This window comes from Coregonus lavaretus, assembly GCF_964263955.1.
Source record: "Coregonus lavaretus genome assembly, chromosome: 27".
In the NCBI taxonomy this organism is placed as follows: Eukaryota; Metazoa; Chordata; class Actinopteri; order Salmoniformes; family Salmonidae; genus Coregonus; species Coregonus lavaretus.
In genome coordinates, this window is record NC_140014.1 from 33,234,308 (window position 1) to 33,258,349 (window position 24,042).

The following is a 24,042-nucleotide window of genomic DNA, read 5'->3' on the forward strand; positions in this document are numbered from 1 at the left end:
AAATAATAATAATCAATATTGTCAACGGGACAACAGTAACAACAATATCCAAGGGTCAACATAACCATTGAACAATAACAAGATAGAGGACATGTGCAGGTTGGTTGGTCTGTCAGACACTGTCCCTCATCTTATGGCAGGCAGCAATGTAGTGTGCTGCTATCCCACAGCTCTCTGCGTCCTCCCCCAACAGGAAGGGTAGCCTATTCTCATCAGAGAGGTCTTTGAAACCTTGAAAAACGGTTTCAAATTTTGGGAAATTACACTCTCTTGTTTTATATTTTTGACATTTTGTCAGGAAATGTAGCTCTGTCTCAGGTTCTGCTGTGGTGCAGTGGTTGCACAGCCTTTCCTCGACAGGGAGCAAGGTTTTCCTGTGTCTACCCTCAATGGCAAGGCTGTGCTCACTGAGCCTGTACTTTGTCAAGGTTTTTCAAAGGTTTTGATCTGTAACCATGGTCAAATAGTTAGCCATGGTGTACTGTCGATTTAGGGCCAGATTTAGGTTTGTGATCTCAGCCCCAGGACCAGCTGGATGAGGGGACTCTTTTCTTTGATCAGCTCTTGGCATTGCAATACTTGGGAATGATATGAGAGGGGGTCACTGTATTTTAGATGTTTCCGAAACTGAATTGCTATTTTTTGAGTTTTTATTATTAGTGGATATTGGCCTAATTCTGCCCTCCATGCATTGTTTGTAGTTTTCCTCTGGACATGTAGGAGTATCTTACAGAACTCTGCATGCAGGGTTTCAATGGGGTATTTGTCACGCGTGCTGTAGGTGGGTGCAGTGGTGGAATCAAACGCAGGACACCGAAGTATAGTCCAACAGACTTTAGTAATCTCCAACAAGGAAATAAGACAACTCTTGCCCGAAGGCGAAATTACGCACGAAGGCGAAACAAAACGAAAGCGCACAAAACAGGTGCGTAACACTCCAACGCAGTGGAGGGAAGCTCAACCGAGCGAAATTACAAATGAAGCCCTACACACGACAGACCAAAATCAATAACACACAACACTAGACAAACACAACGAGAAACTTATAGGACACTAATTACGCTAAACGAGAACAGGTGTGACAACAAACAGACAAAAGCAAACGAACATGAAACATACAACGGTGGCAGCTAGTATTCCGGAGACAACGAACGCCGAAGCCTGCCCGAACAAGGGAGAGAGGCAGCCTCGGCCGAAACCGTGACAGTATTTGTCCCATTTGGTGAAATCTTGTTTTGCAAGTGGACCCCACACCTCGCTGCCATAAAGTGCAATTGGTTCAATTAAGCATTCAATTAGTTTTAGCCAAATTTTAATAGGTATTTCAATTTGAATTTGTTTTTTAATGGCGTAGAATGCCCTGTGTGCTTTCTCTCTCAGTTCATTCACTGCATCATTAAGGTGTCCAGTTGAGCTTATTTTTAAACCTAAGTAATTGTAGTGTGTGCAGTACTGTATATATTTTGTACCAATTGAGAACTTTGGTCTAATTCCCTGAGATCTGGATCTTCTCTGGAAAATCATTATTTTAGTATTATTGGGGTTTACTGCCAGGGCCCAGGTCTGGCAGGACTGCTCTAGCAGGTCCAGGCTCTGCTGTAGGCCATGTGCTCTCTCTTTCCACCCTCTCTCTCTCGCTCTCTCTCACTCTCTCTCTTACTCTCTTTCTCACCATGGGCTTCTATAGGTAAGTGCCAAAATAAAGGAAACACCAACAAAGTGTCTTAATAGGGCATTGGTGTCATGTGTCAGTGTATAGCAGTAGGACGGAGTCAGGCGCAGGACACAGAACTTGGTCAACGACGTACTTTACTTATCACAAGTAAATAAACATATCCTCCACGCAGGGAAGAAAATACAGACTCACAAAGCAAATGACAACAAGACAATGAACAATCACGCACAACACCATGAGAGAACCAGAGGGTAAAATAGGGAAACAAATTAACGTACATTGGAACCAGGTGTGTGCAATAAATACAAAACAAGTAGAACACAGAAACATAGATCGGTGGTAGCTAGGACTCCGGTGACGACGAATGCAGAAGCCTGCCAGAGCAAGGAGGAGGAGCAGTTGGGCTACCACGAGCCAGAACAACTTCAAAGCACCTTGGCATAGATTCTACATGTGTCTGGAACTCTATTGGAGGGATGCAACACCATTCTTCCATAATTTGTTGTTTTGTTGATGGTGGTGGAAAAGGCTGTCTCAGGCACTGCTCCAGAATCTCCCATAAATGTTCAATTTGGTTGAGATCTGGGGACTGACACACACACATACACACACACACACACAGACACAGACACAGACACAGACACACTTTAAAGGTGCTACACCTAGCATTTCTCAGAATTTCTCCCCTATGTGGAAGCTAGGTGAATTGCAACAGCACTAGGCTGCATTCAAAACAAATCTCCCGCCCTCCCCTGCATCCCATTTCCCCGTAACGTGGCGGAGACTCGCGCTTGAGCCTTTTACTTTCTGTTTTTGTCCACCAGCTTCAAACAGCTGTAAAAACAATATTTTTTGTTAAAATAAAATATATTTCACAGCGATTTAGATGGTACAATGATTCCCTACAATATTTAGTGCTTGTTTTCTCATATAAACTGAAATTGAGCAAACTTTTAGCCACCAGGAAATGACAGAGCGATTTCTACATCGGCAACTTGACCCGATTTCCACTAGCTAACACAGCCACAAAGTCAAAACAGCCTTCCCATTTTGACAACAGATGCCGGGAGAGATCAATAGGCGAATATCACAGCCAATCACATCACTAGCCACTAAGTAATACTGTGAAACACTATCATTCTACTATTACTGCAGATATATTATGGCCTTTTTCAAAAATCACAATGCAAAAATTAAACAACAAAAAAACTACACTGTGTATCACCTTTAAACCCTCAATGCTCCTTTGAGACCCCTCTTTCAAAGTCACTGAGATCTATTCTTCTAGCCAAGGTAACCAAACTAATGGACAACTGGGCATTTTTATGCATGACCATAAGCATGATAGGATGTTAATTGCTTAATTAACTCAGGAACCACAACTGTGTGTAAATGTATCCCTCATTCACTCAAGTGTTTCCTTTATTTTGGCAGTTACCTGGATACTAAAGCAGCTCTAACAGCAGCGATAGACTAGATAGCCTGATGTCTTCTATACCGATAGGATACACATGGTCAGTAAGTACTCTCTCTGTCGCGCAGAAACACCTTATTTTGATATTCATATTTCTGCAGCATCCTGCAGGGTACTGGGTGTTCCAGGTGTTGCATCCTAAGGTAACATGTATAGAGCACCCCCCCCCCACTCTTCAATCTCCGGTTAGTGCATTCCAAATGACACCCTATTCCCTATATTGTGCACAACTTTTGACTAGAGGCCTATGGGCACTATGTAGGGATAGGGTGCCATTTGGGACGCAGGCTCTGTCTGTCTGCAGCCAGTCAGCACTGTGGGTTGGCTCTCTGTTTGTTTTTGTCAACATTGTATCACTTTATTAAACCTGTGTTTAATAAAGTGATAAGCAGTCAAATTATAATTAATCCTCTCATGGTTGAAGCTTAAATCCCTTTTAACGCTCCAGATTAGAATTAAAAATATTTCCTCCTTCCTTCCCCTGGTAACTCCTGGGGTATTTCAGTAACCTACGTCAGCTCTAACCTGGCTGCTATGGAGGAGGAGTGATAGTCTACAGTAACCTACGTCAGCTCTAACCTGGCTGCTATGGAGGAGGAGTGATAGTCTACAGTAACCTACGTCAGCTCTAACCTGGCTGCTATGGAGGAGGAGTGATAGTCTACAGTAACCTACGTCAGCTCTAACCTGGCTGCTATGGAGGAGGAGTGATAGTCTACAGTAACCTACGTCAGCTCTAACCTGGCTGCTATGGAGGAGGAGTGATAGTCTACAGTAACCTACGTCAGCTCTAACCTGGCTGCTATGGAGGAGGAGTGATAGTCTACAGTAACCTACGTCAGCTCTAACCTGGCTGCTATGGAGGAGGAGTGATAGTCTACAGTAACCTACGTCAGCTCTAACCTGGCTGCTATGGAGGAGGAGTGATAGTCTACAGTAACCTACGTCAGCTCTAACCTGGCTGCTATGGAGGAGGAGTGATAGTCTACAGTAACCTACGTCAGCTCTAACCTGGCTGCTATGGAGGAGGAGTGGTAAACTGTAGTGTAATAAAGTAGCTGCAGTGAACAGTACAGCCCCTATCTCCCTCTGTGTAACCCCATGTCACCCCCTGTCTCCAAAGCTATAATGTGACGGTATAGCCTAGCCCTCCTGTCTCCCTGCTATTTCCCTTAACTTAGATATTACTGTCTGCTCTGCCGTCATCACCCCAAGGTGACTGTTATCACTTAATTAAATCCGAGCACGCTGGGAGGTAGAAACAATATTGTTGGCTACTCACCCGGAGGAAGGAACTTTCCAGTTTGGGGAAGACAGCCAGCAGTAGTTCCGTACTCAGCTCGCTGGCTCCCTGTTATCCCCTACAGTGGGGGAAAAAAGTATTTAGTCAGCCACCAATTGTGCAAGTTCTCCCACTTAAAAAGATGAGAGAGGCCTGTAATTTTCATCATAGGTACACGTCAACTATGACAGACAAAATGAGGGGGAAAAATCCAGAAAATCACATTGTAGGATTTTTTATGAATTTATTTGCAAATTATGGTGGAAAATAAGTATTTGGTCACCTACAAACAAGCAAGTTTCTGGCTCTCACAGACCTGTAACTTCTTCTTTAAGAGGCTCCTCTGTCCTCCACTCGTTACCTGTATTAATGGCACCTGTTTGAACTTGTTATCAGTATAAAAGACACCTGTCCACAACCTCAAACAGTCACACTCCAAACTCCACTATGGCCAAGACCAAAGAGCTGTCAAAGGACACCAGAAACAAAATTGTAGACCTGCACCAGGCTGGGAAGACTGAATCTGCAATAGGTAAGCAGCTTGGTTTGAAGAAATCAACTGTGGGAGCAATTATTAGGAAATGGAAGACATACAAGACCACTGATAATCTCCCTCGATCTGGGGCTCCACGCAAGATCTCACCCGGTGGGGTCAAAATGATCACAAGAACGGTGAGCAAAAATCCCAGAACCACACGGGGGGACCTAGTGAATGACCTGCAGAGAGCTGGGACCAAAGTAACAAAGCCTACCATCAGTAACACACTACGCCACCAGGGACTCAAATCCTGCAGTGCCAGACGTGTCCCCCTGCTTAAGCCAGTACATGTCCAGGCCCGTCTGAAGTTTGCTAGAGTGCATTTGGATGATCCAGAAGAGGATTGGGAGAATGTCATATGGTCGGATGAAACCAAAATATAACTTTTTGGTAAAAACTCAACTCGTCGTGTTTGGAGGACAAAGAATGCTGAGTTGCATCCAAAGAACACATTTACATTTTAGTCATTTTAGCAGACGCTCTTATCCAGAGCGACTTACAGGAGCAATTAGGGTTAAGTGCCTTGCTCAACCATACCTACTGTGAAGCATGGGGGTGGAAACATCATGCTTTGGGGCTGTTTTTCTGCAAAGGGACCAGGACGACTGATCCGTGTAAAGGAAAGAATGAATGGGGCCATGTATCGTGAGATTTTGAGTGAAAACCTCCTTCCATCAGCAAGGGCATTGAAGATGAAACGTGGCTGAGTCTTTCAGCATGACAATGATCCCAAACACACCGCCCGGGCAACGAAGGAGTGGCTTCGTAAGAAGCATTTCAAGGTCCTGGAGTGGCCTAGCCAGTCTCCAGATCTCAACCCCATAGAACATCTTTGGGGGGAGTTGAAAGTCTGTGTTGCCCAGCGACAGTCCCAAAACATCACTGCTCTAGAGGAGATCTGCATGGTGGAATGGGCCAAAATACCAGCAACAGTGTGTGAAAACCTTGTGAAGACTTACAGAAAACAATTGACCTGTGTCATTGCCAACAAAGGGTATATAACAAAGTATTGAGAAACTTTTGTTATTGACCAAATACTTATTTTCCACCATAATTTGCAAATCAATTCATTAAAAATCCTACAATGTGATTTTCTTGATTTTTTTTTCTCATTTTGTCTGTCATAGTTGACGTGTACCTATGATGAAAATTACAGGCCTCTCTCATATTTTTAAGTGGGAGAACTTGCACAATTGGTGGCTGACTAAATACTTTTTTCCCCCACTGTATATAGGGTACTACTTTTGACCAGAGCCCTATTGGCCCATGTCAAAAGTAGTGCACTTTATAGGGAATAAGGTTCCATTTGGGATGCATCCACTGAATGAAGGGATCATATTCTCCCCTGTTGTATGTTAATATTGATTCCATGTACATTATCAGCAAGCCAACTTTTCTTCTTTGGCAATTCAAAGTGACGTTGATTAGATTGGATGACTCTAGCTAATCAGTATGGTCTTTTGATTTTCTTGATATTGTTTAGTGCCAGCAGCCTTAATTATTGCATTTTCCTTGTAAAAAAAGAAGAAGTACTTAACAGTCTGTAGATAAAGTGATATCTCCTGCCTGTGCTATAATGTGATAACCCCCACTCCCCTCCCCCAGATATGTGATAATAGTAATAGAATCTTTCAACATCAATCTAATTGGTCATACTCTTCCCTATACTATTTGGAATTGCAGTGTTTAGTATCTGTCTAGTGTGAATGGCTTAGGCTACTGAAAATGATTTGCACTGAATATGAGAGAGTAAGTGTTTGATGCTGTACACTCTTAAAATAAAGGTGCTATCTAGAACCTAAAAGGGTTATTCGGCTGTCCCCATAGGAGAACCCTTTGAAGAACTGTTATTGGTTCCAGGTAGAACTCTTTTGGTTCCAGGTAAAACCCTTTTGGGTTCCATGTAGAACCCTTTCCACAGAGGGTTCTACATGGAACTCAAAAGAGTTCTACCTGAAACCAAAATGGGTTCTACCTGGAACCAAAAAGGGTTCTCCTATGGGGACAGTCAGAGAACCCTTTTGGAACCCTTATTTTTCTGAGAGTGTAGCTGTAGTGCCAGTGTAGCGGTGCAGAGAGTAGCTGGCTGGAGGGAGAGTAGAGGAGAGACTGGGGGAGCAGTATTATTTGAAATGGATGTCTATCACGGGTCATTTTGGCTCTAAATAGGGCCAATAAATGTGTCATGCTCAGCAAAAGCAGAGATTATTTTCCCCCATGGTAAGCACAAAATCAAATGAGCACAATAAGTATGGTGTGATTTGAACGGGGTCTCAGTGTAGGGTAGGATGAGTGATTTGAGCATCCCTTGAGCCGGTGCCTTCAATAAATAAATCAATACACGCCAGCCATATTTGCACATTTCTACATGGCTTGTCAGCCTCAAAATTGACTTCAATGGACAATATATCTCACAGCTCTCCCATGGCAATTTAGACATTCTGATAAGATCTCTTTTACATTTGTCCCTCCCTCACTCTCTTTCTCTTTCTATCTCTCTGTCTCTCTCACACCGTATCTCTTGCATCCTCTCTTTCTCCTCCTGTGGCTTTTTCTTTTCATCCATTTTTCTTTCTATTTTTTATCCAACCAGAGCACTCCACTGTAATTTACTGAGGACATGATGTAGGCCTAATAGTCCAACAGATTGCTGTGATTTGTGTGTAGAGTAGGTGTGCCTGTAAATCTGGCTGACTGGGGCGGGTGTGTGTGCGTGCGTGCCTGTGTGCGTATTAGCACTGCTGTGCCCAGCCCTGCTGGAGGTGTTAAGGTGCTGGAGGTGTTAAGGTGCTGGAGGTGTTAATTGCGGTGATTGTTCTAAGCGTCCGAGGGTCTGGGCCAGAGGTGTGGGGGCTGGTGTGAACATGTGACTCCTCAGCTCTACTGCCAGCTGCCCTGCCTCTCACTATTTTGTCTGGCCTAATAGTTCATGATATGTTGATAGTCAATGAGCCCCATCTAGGCTGGCCTCCGCTGGGTTGGTTCATATCCCAGAGGAGAGAGGGTTGTCTCTGGCCAGGGTTGATGTCTGCCAAACCATGTCCTTCACAGGAAGTTTGTTTGTCCTCTGGAAGGAACAGGTGTGGGCTACATGAAGTAACCACTTAAAGGACTCTGTCATGGTTGTCTGGTTTGTGTGTACAGAGTAAAGGAACTGTTTATTGATATTTCCAGGATCATCTCCATAAAGATATGTCCTCAAATGTATTGTCAATACAGAATTAAAATGGCTTGATAGTTAACATCTGTACAGTGGCTGGGTAGAGGTTTATAGTAACATTAGTTATAATAACTGGTTCGGTCTCTGAGCAGGCGGGAGTCTGATGCCCTCTCTGGCCTATGTGGCACTAGCTGGGCTGTGTGGTGCCAGGGGTTAGAGTTCACTAGCTGGGCTGTGTGGTGCCAGGAGTTAGAGGTCAGAGGTCAGGGCCTGCCAATAAGATCAACCTAACACTGTTGGATCTGCTCCTACTCCCCACTCCCACTGCACTGGGCACAACAACAAAAGGTTCATCACTCAGTCAATGCAGCCAGAAATGTTTTAAAATAAATTACTTAAGAATCCCATTTTAATGTAACACATTTCTTCCCCAGAAGTTTGTTTCCGCTGTGATTTATAGGGCACTTTACACAGTGGTTAACCTGTAAACAGTGGCCGTTTATCACCGTGGCGTTGGAAGCTAGCTACAGGATCGCTACAATTCCGGCGTGTGTAGCAGTTTCTCAGCTCTGAAAATCGTCTCCCCCTCTAAAGAGTTGCCTTTCCTGGGCTGCAGATGCTAGGCGTTTTTAAAGAGGAGCAGGCAGGCAGGACAGGGAGAAATGATTGGAGACTGTGTAGGGGTGAGTGCTGGAGCCCAGTGTGACAGGCAGTGTGAGGTCTGTGGGGACGGATGATAGCGTTACACTGCCGGAGCCCCCCATCCTCTGGTCACGGGGTGGCAGAGTGTGTCACTGCTGCCGGGGCGCTGAGCTGCTCTCCCTGAGGGGAACTGAAATGAACTGACATATGGAAGGAAGGAAGGAAGGAAGGAAGGATGGATGGATGGATGGATGGAAGGAAGGAAGGAAGGAAGGAAGGAAGGAAGGAAGGAAGGAAGGAAGGAAGGAAGGAAGGAAGGAAGGAAGGAAGGAAGGAAGGAAGGAAGGAAGGAAGGAAGGAAGGAAGGAAGGAAGGAAGGAAGGAAGGAAGGAAGGAAGGAAGGAAGGAAGGAAGGAAGGAAGGAAGGAAGGAAGGAAGGAAGGAAGGAAGGAAGGAAGGAAGGAAGGAAGGATAGAGAACCACTGGCTGGTGCTACTGGAATAAAGGACCCCCAGCTCAGCTCTCCACCGGAACACAACGACCGGTGGAAACTATTTGATGACTAGTAGGATACTAGAGAGTGGGATGCTCTTAGTGACGAATGCACAGTAAATATAAACTGAAAGTCAAAATTACAGTTGATATAAATTATATACTTGGAATGTTATTATTTATATTAAAGGCTAAAGCACAGTTTATGATGCACAATCTAATATGGACAATTGCTATATCTATAATATGTGAAAATAAAGATAGTTGTTCAGCTCCTTTCTCCTTGAGAGCAAAACAAATGATAAAATGTAATATTTTCCAGACCCACTCAAGACGTGATGCATGAGCCTATCCCATTCCGAGAGCTAACGAAAAGACAAACTATGAGTCTTCTTTGTCTGCTATGGATGTTAGGCGCTAAATCGGTGCTAGCATTAGCTGTGTAATGCAAAGAAGAGCAATATAAAGCTTCTCTTCCCCCTGGCAGATGTGTGTGTGTGTGTTTGGGAAAGCTGGCTAGAAGCTGCAGCAGGGCCTCAGTGGGAGTTGCTGTTGTCAGCTGCATAAATAGCCCCAGGCTGCCCTGTTTTATCAGCGGGTATGGAGACTCTCTCTCTCTCTTGCTCTTCTCTCTCTCTCTCTCTCTTTCTCTCTCTCTCTCTCTCTCTCTCTCTCTCTCTCTATTCTATTTCTCTCTCTCTCTCTCGCTCTCTTCTCTCTCTCTCTCTCTCTCTCTCTCTCTCTCTCTCTCTCTCTCTCTCTCTCTCTCTCTCTCTCTCTCTCTCTCTCTCTCTCTCTCTCTCTCTCTCTCTCTCTCTCTCTCTCTCTCTCTCTCTCTCTCTCTCTCTCTCTCTCTCTCTCTCTTTCTCTCTCTCTCCTTACACCAGCTGCTGCTCGCTGCTCCTTTTATGTTGATGGAGGAAAAGAAATGGAAAAGTGCCCGCAAATAAGAAATAACATGGCCATCTGAGCCGCAACACGACAGAGTAATCCTCATTTTCCTAGAAAAGGTGATCAGATCAGCGATGGTGACATTGTGCAACATAAATGGCTTGTTGTTTTCCGGGACTGTAGTCTCAGCGCCAGCCTGGAGATGGAGGGAGAGGGAGAAACATTTGTTTTACTCCGTCTATTAAGCAATGTTTGGACTCTTTGTGGGGTGTGCCTGTGGTTAGCTGCCCCTACAGATTAGCCAAGCCAGTGGGGGAGCAGAAGTAATTAACCTGAGTGACCTGGGTGTCTTAATTGTTGCCTGTTGGTGGCTAGGCTCAGAACAGAGCGCTGTGTCCCGTTGTGATCCAAGAGCAAGGCCGTCATTAGACATCGGACCAGCATACTGGAGTAGACAACATTCAGGAAGTAAAAACACACGTTACATGGATATTGACTGGATGAAGAATATCGAGGAAGAGAATACAATCATATTACATGGGCTTGGTGTGGAATGGATCAATATACTGAATAGTATTTACCAGCATCCTGGCATAGACCTAACCAGCATATTATAGTAGACTTTCCAGGGGAGAACACACATGATATGGATATGGACTGGAATGGAATGGACTACTATGATGATGGAACACTAGTCACTTTAATAATGTTTACATATCTTGCATTACTCATCTGATATGTATATACTGTATTCTATAATATTCTACTGTATCTTAGTCCATGCCGCTCTGTCATTGCTCGTCCATATATGTATATATTCTTAATTCCATTCCTTACTTAGATTGTGTGTATTGTGTATATGTTGTGAAATTGTTAGATATTACTTGTTAGATATTACTGCACTGTCGGAGCTAGAAGCACAAGCATTTCACTACACCCACAATAATATCTGCTAAACACATGTATGTGACCAATAACATTTGATTTAATTTAATTTACTGTGCTGTACATTTTATTCTCTTTGTTTGTGCCAACTTGGGTTTGTTTACTATTGTTTTCCTGCTTTCACACACTGTTAATTGCTACTGTCATCATGAGAGATATTACCTTCCACATGAGGAGGTGTAATTTTGGTTTGCAGACAGGCAGACAGACAAACAGGCAGACAGACAGGCAGACAGGAAGGCAGACAGACAACAATCAGAGGGTTCGCTCTCCATGGTCTGTACCTTTACCTCTGTACCAGTATACACCTCATTTAACACAATCTCTCTCTCTCTCTCTCTCTCTCTCTCTCTCTCTCTCTCTCTCTCTCTCTCTCGCTCTCTCTCTCTCTCTCTCTCTCTCTCTCTCTCTCTCTCTCTCTCTCTCTCTCTCTCTCTCTCTCTCTCTCTCTCTCTCTCTCTCTCTCTCTCTCTCTCGCTCTCTCTCTCTCTCTCTTTCTCTTTCACTCCATCTCTCTCTCACTCTCTCTCTTGCTCTCTGTCTCGCTCTCTTTCTTTCTCTCTCTCTCTTTCTCTCCCTCTCTCCCACAGTCCCTGGATGGATTTGTATTTACACTAAACAAGGAGGGAAGATTTTTGTACATCTCCGAGACGGTGTCCATATACCTGGGGCTTTCACAGGTGAGTGCAACAACCGTCAATGCCTCACCGCTGCTACTGCGCTTTTCCCTCTCTGTTTCTTTTGTTTATCAGTGGCCACTAGAAGACAATTCAGACAAATTAGAGCTAATTTAAAATCTCATCAGCTTGTTCGCCCTGTAGTTAATTTGCAGCCATCCAACGCTGCATATTTTATCAGAGGGTACTTTTCATCTCAGTAGTGTGTTAACAGGTCCTCGTCTGCTATTGGCCAGTTCAAGTACATGTCAATAAACAGGCTGAGCCGTCTCAGAGGTCAAACGTCAGGGGGAGTGACCTTGAAGATTCGAATGGTTCCAAACACCATAGCTTTGTCTCCAGGGCTAACAGACAGACAGACTAGAGAGCAAACACACACACACACACGCAGGTCTATAGCAGTATGACTAGAGAGCACACAGAGCCTATCTCCCAACTCAGAAACCAAATTATATTTCTAGGTATAGACTTGACCATTATATAACCAATAGATGTGGCCAAATGATTTACATGCCCTGTACGTAGATACTGGTGAGCCTGCTTTCTGTCCAGGGCTCTATTTTAGCAGAGTAGTGCAGTATTTCTAGGTGTCTAGGTATATTTAATATATGCCATTTATATAATATATGCCATTTATATAATATACAGTATGACATTTAGCATGCACTTTTATCCAATGAGACTTACAGTAATGCGTGCATGAATTTTGCGTCTGGGTGGCCCTGGGAATCGAATCCACAACCCTGGCGGTGCGAGCGCCATGCTTTACCAACTGAGCCATACACTATTTCCCTCGTAGTGAACAATTCATAATAATAATGAACCATTATATAGCCAATAGATGTGGAAAAATAGTAGAATGGTCAGCTGTGTGTGTTTGTATTACAGGACTCATAATTAAGTATTCTGTAATAACATTATGATGTAGAAATCCTTGTATCTCTGAGGGAATGGATAGACAATGTTCCACTAAATTAGATATAAGACTACAATATAAAGGACGAAAAAAAGGCAATCAGTTTACCAAATTAAAAATAGGAAAATTGTATAGGCTCTAGCCACATCTATCTACAGCTTAATTCAAGTAAAGATTTATTAATGATTTCTATCAAATAATTGATTAATTGTCAAATAGGTCCCCCAAGCTTTGGGCTATGTGATGTTGTAGTTATCTTGTTCATAGTTTTATCAGCAGTTAGAGTGAGTGGTGTGTGTGTGTGTGTGACAAAGTGCTGGGGTTTTTGCCTTTGAGTTGTATAATCTAACATGTGTACACAGAGAACTCTAACCCTCCGTGATCTTAATTGCTGTTTTACATTTTAGCCACTTAATCTGTCTGCCAAGCCATTTCATTTTAATTTCGTTGCTAATTATTTTCTACATTAATTAGATCTAGAAGGTTTTTTAAGCCTTTTTCATATTGACAAGGTTATGAATTTAATGGTGCCAGGCAGACAATCTAAAACAGATTTATGTAAAATAATTTTCATCATCTTATTCAATGTCTAGAAATGTTTTGCATATCAAACATAGTGTTAATGAAGCCATAAGTTAGGACTTGCTACGTAATTAAAGTCCCTACCCTCTATCAAACTTTTGTATTTTTTATTATTTATAATAAAAGTATTCGACCAATATGTTGATTATTATGGCTTGTAGAGAGAGGGACTGAGGGATGGATGGTTGGCCTAATGGTATTTTACCTGTTTGCTTCAACATCATATAGTACTGGGAAATTAGTAAGTTATTACAGTAACACTTTTAATAGCCTTGTAGACAGAAGCAATCAATGAAAATGTATCTAGTGAATAAGGCCTGAAGTCAAGTTCAAGCAACTCAAGTTTTTCCATTGAGCTAACTGATCACTGATGATGGTAAAGTCCAGAATGCAGTGTGTGATGTATGATACCTTATTCTTTCTGAACTGTCTGTTAATGTATTCCCATATTTTGATTTTAAAGATTGTATTGGACAGGGCTGTGCTAGTGTGAAATGGCCGGTATTATGGTACCAGTTGTGCAGCCAATCAGTTCAGTGAAACAGATGGTCAGAATTACCATTTTTGTTTTGCAAATGGTGCATAAGCCTCCCCCAGTTAATTGCAGGTGTCTAAGTGTATGTCTTAGTTCTGTGGATTAATGTTCTGTCTTCATTTGACCATAGCTCCCATTTTAGGAAGCAGGTATTCTAGAATGGTCTTGGCATTATTTTGTAATAGAATGGAAAGTATGGATACCAAATTGTACAGTTTGTTAATGGTAGATACAGTAGGCTATGTAAAGGAATTTGTTGGACAAGGGATAATGGTTGTTATTAGACAAATTTGGTGTAATTTATATGTATCTGCCAGCTAAAACGCCTCCGCTGCCTCAACAATTTAGCCCAGCTAATGGCAGTATTTAACGGTTCTCTAGCTGTGCCATTGGAATTGTTGTAGCTTGCCATGGAATTGCAAGACACACATGCATTGCAGCAGACAGACACTGCAGTGTGGATCTAGTAGAACCTCTGGGCTCAGCTAGCTGATTCAGCATGTGTTTGTGTAGCATTTTTAGGTAGATCAGGATTGTAGGGGAATCTGTCTTTTAAAAACCCTGTCTGCATCCTTAATGGCACCCTATTCCCTATATAGTGCACAACTTTTGACCAGGGCCCTATGCACTATATAGAGAATAGTGTGCCATTAAGGACGCTAACCCTGTTGATCCAAATACTGTTATGGAACCCCCTCAAAATTATTGTGGTGGCGAAGTGCTGGTGCGCTGTGGAGACTGGCGCATTGTGGAGGTGTGACCATGCAGCTGTCTGTTGGGCAATTGAGATGTGTATGTTTGCTTTGTAGGCTGATAGCTAGGAAAATAATAATTAGCATTATTCCGGCCAACAGAATATTAGCTTTTGGAATGCGGCCCATTCCAAGCCGGCACCCCTGCCAGTGCAGCATATGCACTTGCATGGACTGAATATCCAAGGAAATTGATACATCTGGAATACAGCGACCATCTTACTTTTCATCTGTCCCAAAGGAGTTGCTGGCTTTTGTATTTTAACCCATTCCAAGGACTCACCCCGGCAGAAACATGGACTCACCCCGGCAGAAACATGGACTCACCCCGGCAGAAACATGTTACAACGCTCTCAAGTATTACAGGAACGGCAAATTGAGAACCTGACATGTATAGCAGGACCATATGGTTTAAGCTCGCTCTCTTTCCATTGTTCATGTGCTCAGCAATGTGATTGAGTTGGCATATTTCCAATGCCTTTCTCTGTGTTATAGGGAGGGAGGGTTAAGTCTCTCTCCCTCCTTCACGAAACAAGGCCTCCCTTTTATTGTAGAGCGACACAGGTTAGACCTCGGTGCCCTGCTCCCATTCACATTTCGCTGCAAAAGGCTTTTTCAATTGTGGAGCTGGAATTGAATGTAGACATCTGCTTGGCTTTAAGTGACAGGGCTGTGCATGTGTGGCTGCATGCACACAGAGGGCGAGAGAGGACCATTTGAAAGCCACCAGGAGCCTGATCCCTTCTCCCCTCCACCCTCTCCCTCCTCTACCCCTAGCCCAGATCTCCTCCCCTGCAATGGGGCCAGATGAGGCTGCAGCGGCCCCCTGCTTCCATCTCCCAGAGGATGTTAGGCCAAGTAGGATGGACAGGGAAAATTGATTCTATTAGCATAAACATTTGCCTGAATGTCTGATCACATCTTTGTGAGCCGATCAGTCCTCGCCCTCCTTTATTCCTCATTCCCTCACACACACACACACACACACACACACACACACACACACACACACACACACACACACACACACACACACACACACACACACACACACACACACACCCTTCTCACACTCCCAGTCCCTTCTCTCAGTGTTCTACAGATTACGCCCATTCTTAGACTAATAATAGATAATCCAGACTTTTGACACTGTCACCCAGGCCAAATGAGATTGTTGAATTAGTCAGTTTATTTGTCATTGTTTACATTGTGTGGATCAATCAATTAAATAATGAAATGGTCGATTTTCAAAAGCTTGAATACTTGTAGTAAGGTATTCTTAAATGCTTATTGAGTTTACTGTACTGTATATTTTCTCTCTGAAAATATTCCTGCAAATTGAGTAATTTGTTATATTTCCCAAATAGTATTTTCATTTAGCTATGAATGTGCACTGTGAGGAGTTTTTGGAAGTGAAATCAAGCTGCTCTGTACTGTAACTCCCCATAACCCAGCGCCAACATTAAATTGACCTCTGTAGTGAATCCAAAACAAATGGACACACCATTATCCATCAAACGCTGAGGGGAAGGTAACGTCAAGCCTCACTAAGCATATAGGAGGGGGATTTTTTCCCTAGCTCTATTTTTAAATAGCCTATCAGGGCATGAATCCAGAATGTTACTAAATGGGTAATAAGCATTATTTTATTTATGATGTTGTGGGGGCGACAGAGCAGAGGGAGAGGGCGGCCATTTACATGAGGACTGCTAGTGATGGCAGGGCCATGTGAAGGTCATGTTTAATTGAGCAACCTCGGTGAACCCGCTGGCCCTTTAGACTCCTGAGTCCTGAATGAAAACAAGGCCTGTCATTCCAGACAGTCCCAGTCTCTCTGTGCTACAGAATATCAAGAATATCATCATCAGACTTAATGTCTAGCACAGCCATGAAACTACCACCGGCAAATATTACAATTCTGTATCACTTTGGGATTCATTCAACTAGCGAAATGTGTGATTAGGATAGTTGAGATTTTGTTATATTGATACGGGCAATTATATTTTGTAAGTGTTGTAAATAAAGCACAACCAGATAAGTGGATTTAGGGAGAGGTACAAAAAAGAGAGAAAAGATTTACAACGGTGAGGAACACAATTAGAGGTGGGAGGAGGAGACATGATTCAGTGTTCTCTACAAGGCCCAGCAACAGAAAACATTATCAATTCACAACAGTTAAATTGATAAATGCTCAGAGCCAAACACTACAAGGGCACTATGAAAAGCAAATAGTGACCTGGTGAATAATTGTTATTTATTTTTTCACCTGAAAATGACTGCATGATGCATCATTTGACTGTGCTCTGTCCAAGTGGTTGACAGAGATAATCTGGCCAATCCCAGAGGTGACCTTATCGTGCATGGCAGGGCAGCTCTGTCTACGCCTGTCTTTGTGCATTCCACTCTCTCCATCTTGATATTGAGCAAAGAAGCAGAGAGAGAAAGGTGTGTGTAGGGGGAGGTGTGTGTGTGTGTGTATGTGTGTGTGTGTGTATGTGTGTGTGTGTGTGTGTCTGTCTGTGTGTCTGTGTGTCTGCGTGTGTCTGCGTGTGTGTGTAAAAGAGGGAGGGGATTGGCAAGAATCTGAAAGTCAACAAGGATTCATTAGTAATTGGATGAATAAAAAAATTATTCTGCACATGTATGCACAATGGATTGTTCTGCCCTTGTCAATTTTGTAGTCATAAATTGGGTATATATCCACTCAAAATCTGACAAGAGTTAGCAGACTGGACAGTTAGACAGGGAGATTTTTGTTAGGTTTAGGAGATTTTGGTGGTTTGATGGTGGAGTTTCAAGGTCAAAAAGTGAGATAATTTTTCTGCTCAACATCCAGTATACTTGACTGATTCCATCCTGTCCATGTTGTTCCATTTCTTTTTTGATTTTGGTATAACCCCACTTGTGAGATATTGTTTTGTCAATGGTGCTGTAACACATTGAATAAAACATGATGGGGCTGTGGATCTATTCATCACATAGGTTAGTCATTCACTATCTAGCAGCCAGGCCACAGCAGCATCAGTCTAGACATGGGAATTAAAGCTCCTGTCAGTGAAATGTATGAGCTGGCCCCTAAACATTCTCTAGTACTTCCCTGCATTCGAGCTGGAGCCAACTCTAGGGCTGCTTTCCAAATGGCACCCTATTCCCTATATATTGCACTACTGTTTGACCAGATCCCTATGCGCCCTGGTCAAAATAAGTGCACTATATAGGGAATAGGGTGCTATTTGGGATGCATACAGAAAGCACTATGCTTTCTGACCCCAGGAAGATTCTCTAGTTGTTTCAAGTTTTAATGTCACATGCACAAGTACCGTGAAATGCTTTTCTTGCAAGCTCCAAACCCAACAATGCAGTAATCAATATCAATGTAGCCCTAAAAATAACAAGGTAGAACAAAAACACAGGAAATAAAAATAAGAAATAGGAAGAACACCAGAAAGTAAGAAGCTATATACAGGATCAGTTCCAATACCATATTTACAATGTGCAGGGATACTGGCGTGATAGAGGTATATACAGTGAGGGAAAAAAGTATTTGATCCCCTGCTGATTTTGTACGTTTGCCCACTGACAAAGAAATGATCAGTCTATAATTTTAATGGTAGGTTTATTTGAACAGTGAGAGACAGAATAACAACAACAAAATCCAGAAAAACGCATGTCAGAAATGTTATAAATTGATTTGCATTTTAATGAGGGAAATAAGTATTTGACCCCTCTGCAAAACATGACTTAGTACTTGGTGGAAAAACCCTTGTTGGCAATCACAGAGGTCAGACGTTTCTTGTAGTTGGCCACCAGCATTTCACTGTAATGTCTACACTTGTTGTATTCGGCGCATGTGGCCAATACCATTTGATTTGATTTGATTTGATTCAGGACTGTGCGCGTGTGAGTGGACCATTTTAAGTCCCTAAGGATTTGGACACTGAGGAACTTGAAGCTCTTGACCCGCTCCAATGCAGCCACCATCGATGTGGATGGGGCGTGCTCATCCACCCCCTCCTCCCTGTAGGCTGTCACTGCTCCACTGCAGCCTCCTGTAGTCCACAATCAGCGCCTTGGTCTTACTGGCGTGAAGGGAGAGGTTGTTGTCACAGCACCACACTGCCAGGTCACTGACCTCCTCCCTGTAGGCTGTCTCATAGTCGCCGGTGATCAGTCCGACCACCGTGGTGTCGTCAGCAAACTTGATGGAGTTGTGCGTGGCCACGCAGCCATGGGTGAACAGGGAGTACATTTACATTACATTTACGTCATTTAGCAGACGCTCTTATCCAGAGTGACTTACAAATTGGTGCATTCACCTTATAGCCAGTGGGATAACCACTTTACAATATGTTTTTTTTTTTCTCTTTCTTTGGGGTGGGGTAAGGGGGGGTAGAAGGATTACTTTATCCTATCCCAGGTATTCCTTAAAGAGGTGGGGTTTCAAGTGTCTCCGGAAGGTGGTGAGTGACTCCGCTCTCCTGGCGTCGTGAGGGAGCTTGTTCCACCATTGGGGTGCCAGAGCAGCGAACAGTTTTGACTGGGTTGAGCGGGAACTGTGCTTCCGCAGATGTAGGGGGGCCAGCAGGCCAGAAGTGGATGAACGCAATGCCCTCGTTTGGGTGTAGGGACTGATGAGAGCCTGAAGGTACGGAGGTGCCGTTCCCCTCACAGCTCCGTAGGCAAGCACCATGGTCTTGTAGCAGATGCGAGCTTCAACTGGAAGCCAGTGGAGTGTGCGGAGGAGCGGGGTGACATGAGAGAACTTGGGAAGGTTGAACACCAGACGGGCTGTGCCATTCTGGATGAGTTGTAGGGGTTTAATGGCACAGGCAGGGAGCCCAGCCAACAGCGAGTTGCAGTAATCCAGACGGGAGTTGACAAGTGCCTGGATTAGGACCTGTGCCGCTTCCTGTGTAAGGCAGGGTCATACTCTCAGAATGTTGTAGAGCATGAACCTACAGGATCGGGTCACCGCCTTGATGTTAGCGGAGAACGACAGGGTGTTGTCCAGGGTCACGCCAAGGCTCTTTGCACTCTGGGAGGAGGACACAACGGAGTTGTCAACCGTGATGGCGAGATCATGGAACGGGCAGTCCTTCCCCGGGAGGAAGAGCAGCTCCGTCTTGCCGAGGTTCAGCTTGAGGTGGTGATCCGTCATCCACACTGATATGTCTGCCAGACATGCAGAGATGTGATTCGCCACCTGGTTATCAGAAGGGGTAAAGGAGAAGATTAGTTGTGTGTCGTCTGCGTAGCAATGATAGGAGAGGCCATGTGAGGATATGACAGAGCCAAGTGACTTGGTGTATAGCGAGAATAGGAGAGGGCCTAGAACTGAGCCCTGGGGGACACCAGTGGTGAGAGCACGTGGTGCGGAGACAGATTCTCGCCACGCCACTTGGTAGGAGTGACCGGTCAGGTAGGACGCAATCCAAGAGTGAGCCGCGCCGGAGATGCCCAACTCGGAGAGGGTGGAGAGGAGGATCTGATGGTTCACAGTATCAAAGGCAGCAGACAGGTCTAGAAGGACAAGAGCAGAGGAGAGAGAGAGTTAGCTTTAGCAGTGCGGAGAGCCTCCGTGACACAGAGAAGAGCAGTCTCAGTTGAATGACCAGTCTTGAAACCTGACTGGTACAGAAGGGGACTAAGCACACACCCCTTTGGGGCCCCCGTGTTGAGGGTCAGCGTGGCGGAGGTGATGTTGCCTACCCTCACCACCTGGGGTCGGCCCGTCAGGAAGTCCAAGATCCATTTGCAGAGGGAGGTGTTAAGTCCCAGGGTCCTAAGCTTGGTAACGAGCTTGGAGAGGACAATGGTGTTGAACGCTGAGCTGTAGTCAATGAACAGCATTCTCACATATGTATTCCTCTTATTTAGGTGGGTGAGGGCAGTGTGGAGTGCAATTGAGATTGTGTCGTCTATGGATCTGTTGGTGCGGTATGCAAATTGGTGTGAGTCTAGGGTGGCTGGTATGGTGGAGTTAATGTGTGCCATAACCAGCCTCTCAAAGCACTTCATGATTACAGATGTGAGTAGTTATTGTGGCATGAAGCCTTAGAGTTCTTGGGAACAGGAATGCGCCCTGGAATACCGCGGCCTTGCAAGTGTTGACCTGATTAAAGACCGTGCTCACGTCGGCCTCGGAGAGCGAGATCACCCAGTCCTCTCTTATTGCCGAAGAGTGCATGAAATTAATTGAGTTGGTCTGGAAGAGAGGCATCGTTGGGCAGATCATTGCTGGGTCTGTAACCTCTGCCACATGCGGCGGGCGTCGGAGCCTGTGTAGTATGATTACACCTTATTCCTATATTTTCCTTTTGCTCGATTGATGACTCTGCAGAGGTCGTAGTGGAACTTCTTGTACTTGTTCCTTTCCTCAACCGTAGCCTCAGGGTTGTCTGCGATAGCCCTGTGTGTGCTAGCCCTGTCCTTTAGCTTAGCGCCAACCTCTGTGTTAATCCAGGGCTTTTGATTGGGGAAGCAGCGAACCTTCACTGTGGGGACAACTTTGCCTAATGTAGCCGGTGACAGAGGTGGTTAGCTCGTCAATGTTATTGAGTCTCGGGAACATATTCCAATCAGCGTTAGCAAAGCAGTCCTGTAGCATAACCTCTGATTCGGATGACCATTTCTCAATGGAGCGAGTTGGACTCTAGGATATTGAGAGAATTTTACAAAATAGATTAAATATTTTCTAAAACCAAGTAATCTAATATGTTCTACATATATTCTAACATATACTGTACATATAGCAGTATTTGCTGGTGTTTATCCGTGCCAACATACAATACGTAACATCATAGTCACACAGAATTGTTTGCGAGTGTAAGTATAGTGGTTATTTTATCTGACAACCGTACCTAGCACGTTGCCACGTTGCCATTTTGTTCCTGCCATAACCAGCACCTGGTCCCCCCTCCAGCCCCAACCCCAGCCTCAGACCCAACACCAACCCCAGCCCTAGCCCTAGCCCCTAGCCCCAGCCTTAGCCTCAGCCCCAGCCTTAGCCTCAGCCTCAGCCCCTAGCCTAGCCCCTAGCCCAACTCCTAGCCCCTAGCCTAGCCCCTAGCCCAACCCCTAGCCCCTAGCCTAGCCCCTAGCCCAACCCCAGCCCCAGCCCCAGCCCCAGCCCCAGCCCCAGGCCTAGCCCCAACCGCAGCCCCAGCCCCAGGCCTAGCCCCAGGCCTAGCCCCAACCCCAGCCCCAGGCCTACCCCCAACCCCAACCCCAGCCACAGGCCTAGCCCAGCCCCAACAACAACCCCAGCCCTCCAGTGAGTCCCTCCCAGCAGAGGCCCTCTATCTAGCCCATCATCTCCAAACTGCTCTTTTCATAAACCACAATGCACAGATTTATTTCCATCTCCAGACTGATAGGGCTGCTCTCATTTCATTTCACATCTCCTCTCCAATCCTTATTAATGTTTGAAGGCAGATGGATCGCCCTGATAGCATCTCCAGTGTACTGACTGACAATAGCTTGCTCCTTGCTGCATGGGCTTTTTACATTCACTATGAGCCTTTCTTTCATCTGGATTGAGATCTGGGGGAGCATCAGGATTGGGAATATAACTGTGTTTGAATTGGAATTTGAAGAGTAGTTGGGATTATTAACTGTAAAAAGGCTTCAATTGGCTTTCTTTTTGGGGGAAATGATTTTCATTAGCTAATTAACATTGGTGCCCAAATGTTGTTTTCAAAGCGAATGAAGATTGCTATACCACAATATGGTTCAGTTTAAATGCCTCTATTGAACTGACACGACGCCTGTCAGTTTTGTGTGTCATTGTGGTAGAATATACAGTGGGGAGAACAAGTATTTGATACACTGCCGAATTTGCAGGTTTTCCTACTTACAAAGCATGTAGAGGTCTGTACTTTGTATCATAGGTACACTTCAACTGTGAGAGACGGAATCTAAAACAAAAATCCAGAAAATCACATTGTATGATTTTTAAGTAATTAATTTGCATTTTATTGCATGACATAAGTATTTGATACATCAGAAAAGCAGAACTTAATATTTGGTACAGAAACCTTTGTTTGCAATTACAGAGATCATACGTTTCCTGTAGGTCTTGACCAGGTTTGCACACACTGCAGCAGGGATTTTGGCCCACTCCTCCATACAGACCTTCTCCAGATCCTTCAGGTTTTGGGGCTGTCGCTGGGCAATACGGACTTTCAGCTCCCTCCAAAGATTTTCTATTGGGTTCAGGTCTGGAGACTGGCTAGGCCACTCCAGGACCTTGAGATGCTTCTTACGGAGCCACTCCTTAGTTGCCCTGGCTGTGTGTTTCGGGTCGTTGTCATGCTGGAAGACCCAGCCACGACCCATCTTCAATGCTCTTACTGAGGGAAGGAGGTTGTTGGCCAAGATCTCGCGATACATGGCCCCATCCATCCTCCCCTCAATACGGTGCAGTCGTCCTGTCCCCTTTGCAGAAAAGCATCCCCAAAGAATGATGTTTCCACCTCCATGCTTCACGGTTGGGATGGTGTTCTTGGGGTTGTACTCATCCTTCTTCTTCCTCCAAACACGGCGAGTGGAGTTTAGACCAAAAAGCTATATTTTTGTCTCATCAGACCACATGACCTTCTCCCATTCCTCCTCTGTATCATCCAGATGGTCATTGGCAAACTTCAGACGGGCCTGGACATGCGCTGGCTTGAGCAGGGGGACCTTGCGTGCGCTGCAGGATTTTAATCCATGACGGCGTATTGTGTTACTAATGGTTTTCTTTGAGACTGTGGTCCCAGCTCTCTTCAGGTCATTGACCAGGTGCTGCCGTGTAGTTCTGGGCTGATCCCTCACCTTCCTCATGATCATTGATGCCCCACGAGGTGAGATCTTGCATGGAGCCCCAGACCGAGGGTGATTGACCGTCATCTTGAACTTCTTCCATTTTCTAATAATTGCGCCAACAGTTGTTGCCTTCTCACCAAGCTGCTTGCCTGTTGTCCTGTAGCCCATCCCAGCCTTGTGCAGGTCTACAATTTTATCCCTGATGTCCTTACACAGCTCTCTGGTCTTGGCCATTGTGGAGAGGTTGGAGTCTGTTGGATTGAGTGTGTGGACAGGTGTCTTTTATACAGGTAACAAGTTCAAACAGGTGCAGTTAATACAGGTAATGAGTGGAGAACAGGAGGGCTTCTTAAAGAAAAATGAACAGGTCTGTGAGAGCCGGAATTCTTACTGGTTGGTAGGTGATCAAATACTTATGTCATGCAATAAAATGGAAATTAAAATTACTTAAAAATCATACAATGTGATTTTCTGGATTTTTGTTTTAGATTCCGTCTCTCACAGTTGAAGTGTACCTATGATAAAAATTACAGACCTCTACATGCTTTGTAAGTAGGAAAACCTGCAAAATCGGCAGTGTATCAAATACTTGTTCTCCCCACTGTACTGTAGTGCTGACTGATGACTATGGTTGAAGCCAATTTACAAAATTGAACAGAAATCTGCTAAATGTGTT

The 24,042-nt window shown here is 44.5% G+C and overlaps 1 protein-coding gene across 1 annotated transcript in view; it reads left to right on the forward strand.

Moving 5' to 3' along the window:
- Nucleotides 1–24,042, forward strand: part of npas3 (neuronal PAS domain protein 3) — a gene marked incomplete at both ends in the record, with an annotated part of 490,733 nt that overhangs the window by 375,664 nt on the left and 91,027 nt on the right. The window contains one exon of the mRNA XM_084144362.1: nt 11,690–11,779. Within this exon, the coding sequence (XP_084000488.1) occupies nt 11,690–11,779 (90 nt within the window). The remainder of the gene's footprint in view (nt 1–11,689; nt 11,780–24,042) is intronic.